Genomic DNA, 3,436 nt, shown 5'->3' with positions numbered 1-3,436 from the left:
TTTATTACAATTTGTAACTAGAGTTTCAGTAAAAAAAAGAGTAATAAAATAATAGAATCGGATGGAGTAATGAATATTTTATATAATTGTAAGTTATATTAAATATAACTTAAAAGGACACACTTATTATCAGATTCGAGAATCAAAGAGTACAAATTTGCTTCGCGTGATCCCATATATATACCACACAGAGATACTCAATTTGTGGTTGTTAGTTATTAAGCCACGAGCCACAAGCCACGAGCCACACGGCACTTCCATAATCAAAATCACATCAAGTATTTGCTGCCCTCTTAATCACATCACTGCTGACATGTACATTCTCATACAATAATACATTTACATATTTAATTTAGTGCCATAAACGTGATAAAAAGTAATCTCTATATACGAGACTCTATTCATTTTGTATTTTGTATTTTTTTTGGCTTAATGTCTTTGTGAATAGAATTTTCGTGTACGAGCGTATAATATCAAAGCTAGAAATGTACCAAAAAGACAAAAAGAACCCCATAAAATAAAAGTGCTTCTGTAGCAAGCCATTCCCATGCATTTGCCATTGTGTGCATTATGGCCTTCTTTGTGATAAACAAGTGCTGCTAAATACCCAAAAAGAAAGGACCCAATTGGAATATTTGCAACAACAATGTTGTGATTCACGCTGAAATTCTTGGTCCCAAACAGCTCGGTTGTTGTGGCCACCGATATCGAAGTAATTGCTCCGCTGCATACACCTATAATGGCAGTGCTTGTGTACAGAGCTACGTTGGTTTCGTTGAGAAGTAGCATAAAAGCTCCTGCCATTGGTGCCATTAATGCTCCTATTGAAGCTGGACTTGGAATCATGTGCTTACTCCTGTAAAAAAAGATAAAAGATAAATTAAAAGTTTGCTTGCGCAAAAGTCAAATGGATATTCATGTACATGCTTTTTTTTTTCCCATTAAACACCTCTCGGTAGTAGATGCAACCATTTGATTAGACCACTAAATAAATTAAAAAAAAAAAAGCAAAAGAAAAATCCTAATGAGAAAAGAATGGAAAAGTACATTCATTAGTCACTTCGTGGTGGTTTATATAGGGATATGGATATAGATACCCTCTTGTTTCTACATATGATCATTCGGATCTCTTTTTTGAACAAATTTTAACATGTGTCAGTGTGATTTTTTTTTTAAATCTTAAAGAAATTAAAACTTAAGACTGTATAACCATTTGTTTTTATAACAATAGAGTGTTTTTCAAATCACTTAATCAAACCACAGGGCGTCGCGGCTGTTTTGCCTATGAAAAATAGGGAGATAAAAGAGATATAAGTTGATTAATTTACCTTGAGAAAAAGTAACCGAAAAGCGACGGGATGAGGCGGCCGAAGAAACCAAATGAAGAGGATAAGGAGACAAGAGAAGAAGTTCCGGAGCAGCCACGGGACTCAGCGATTTGTCCCAAGTTGTTCAAGAACACGAGGCCAAGTGTTGCACCAGAGAAATAAACAAAAAAATACAACCAAAAATCAACTCTTTGTAGCATCAGCATGGCTCCAATTTCTTCCTTTGCACCCAACCCATGATAAATCCCATCACTATCATCATCTCTCAGTTGATGATCCACCTCTTCTTTCGTCGCCACCCCATTCTCCAATCTTGATGAAACTTCCTCAATACTGGTCGAATTATGCACCCTTTTAACTCTATTTATCAACCTTTTATCCTCAACAAAACATCTAATTTTCTCCCCTAATGGAATCACTAGTGGTGCTAATAAGCAAATGACAATACCAATCAAATTCTTAACCGGTGGCAGTAGAGTCTTCAACTTGGACAAGTCCAAGCTTCCCAAGACGGCGTAGCATCCGGTGACTATTGTTACAACAAACATGAAAACAAACCCACCTCTCGTTCTTCTTCTAGATGACGATGATGATTCTTGTACATGATCACCAATCTCTCTCACAACCGGTGATGTAACAACGCAAGCTAGTAAAGGGAATATAGAGTTGAAAAGGAGATACAGTTTAGCCCTTTTGTTTGGCGATGAAGTTTCTATAGCGTTAACAGCACTAGTGTAAAGTTTTGCACTCAACCCCAGGTAACTAGACGTGATCCCCACGGCGACTTGGCGATCAAATGGGAAATTTTTAATAGTGACTACGTAACAGACGGTGTTGATCCAACAGATGCTGTTGCCGGCTAAAACAGTGAGCAAAAAAATATGGGCATAAGAGAGATGGGAAATGGTGTGCGTTAGGAAGAGGTATTGCAAGCCGTAGCCGATCAAGCCGAGAGTGGAACCGATGAGGAGGACAAGCCAGAGGGGCAAGTAGACGGAGGCGACGCCGGAGATCCAACCGAAGAGTTTCCCGGCGTCGGAAGCGAAGGCGAGGTTGTTGAGTTGGAGCTGGGAGAGGGAGAGGAGTTGCTTGAGTTGAGAGGAGTAAGCAGGGAAGTTGGAGTTGGTTCCGTTTATGGATTGAAGCCATATCGCCCCCACAAGGCTAAGCCATTGAAGAATGTTGCTGTTTAGAGGCATAATGGCCAAGAGAATTTTACAGTGTGTACATGCACTACTGCCTTGTCTTGGCCGTTGGGCTTAATCAATTCTGTTTGCCAGGGCGTCTCTTATAAAGGACTTTAAAAAATTTTAAAAAAAATAGTGAATTAATTTATTTTCTTTATTTACGAGCTTGTGGGGAAGTTCTTGTGTGTTCATATGTAGTTTGAAAACAATATTAAGATCGTGGACTTATTAGACAAGACTACGTGACAGTGTCGCTCACAGTTAGATGAGTACTGTCTCATAGGAGATTATTATTCTCTCTCTATATATATAATAGATTCTTTCCAATCAAATGTAAATTCTGACTTGATTGGCTAACAAGTACATATGGTAAGAATCAAATATACGTGGCCATACATATTATGTAAAACTTTCTCAAAATATTAAGAGAGTGATTTAAATAAGTTCTATTAAGCTAAATACTATCATGATCTCCAGGGTTTGAGTCAATTATCCATAATATCCCCGTTGTATGTTTCTTTAAATCTATTAAATATTCTCGATTTGAAGACTAATTAAATAATTAACCCAGATCCTAAGAGGTGAAAATGTGAAAAGTTGTTACGGCTCTACGAATTGTTGAGATCTCGTCGTTAGATATAAATTGGATCTCGATAGTTATGTGCATGTGTTTAGTGAATTGAAAGGGAAGAAGTAGAGTTGTGTGAAAGAGAGTCAGAAACGTTGGCCATGGACAATGACACATACCACAAGTTCTGTTCTGTTTTCTCAAGAGAAAGGAAAAAAAAAACAAAACAAAAAAAAATTGGGGAATTAAATAAAATTTTATGTTTAAAAATTGACATATTAATTAATGTGGCTACCAATAAAGTGTTGGTTCCACTAGCAATGGAGTCCCCTTAAGTGGCTTGACTGGTTCCC

The 3,436-nt window shown here is 37.3% G+C and overlaps 1 protein-coding gene across 1 annotated transcript; it reads right to left on the bottom strand.

Annotated features, from left to right (window-relative positions):
- Positions 1-210: 210 nt before the first annotated feature.
- On the bottom strand, positions 211-2,617 carry LOC18041004 (protein NUCLEAR FUSION DEFECTIVE 4). Its single transcript, XM_006431914.2, has 2 exons — positions 1,329-2,617; positions 211-856 (listed from the first exon to the last, which is right to left on the bottom strand). Exons 1-2 carry the CDS (start codon positions 2,525-2,527, stop codon positions 430-432), a joined length of 1,626 nt encoding a protein of 541 aa, XP_006431977.1. The 5' UTR covers positions 2,528-2,617; the 3' UTR covers positions 211-429.
- Between the last annotated feature and the right edge of the window lie 819 nt (positions 2,618-3,436).

The sequence above is a fragment of the Citrus clementina genome, unplaced genomic scaffold (assembly GCF_000493195.1).
Source record: "Citrus clementina cultivar Clemenules unplaced genomic scaffold, Citrus_clementina_v1.0 scaffold_5, whole genome shotgun sequence".
NCBI classification, from domain to species: Eukaryota; Viridiplantae; Streptophyta; class Magnoliopsida; order Sapindales; family Rutaceae; genus Citrus; species Citrus x clementina.
Note: the sequence above shows the minus strand (reverse complement) of the source record. Positions and strands in the feature narration are given on the sequence as shown.

What these genes read in the sequence shown, in the direction of transcription:
- LOC18041004 (XM_006431914.2), bottom strand. Translation starts at nt 2,527, where the DNA reads ATGCCTCTAAACAGCAACATTCTTCAATGGCTTAGCCTTGTGGGGGCG. An exon ending in TTCGGTTACTTTTTCTCAAG is followed by an intron (nt 857 to 1,328) that starts GTAAATTAATCA and finishes CTTTTTTTACAG; the next exon opens with GAGTAAGCACATGATTCCAA.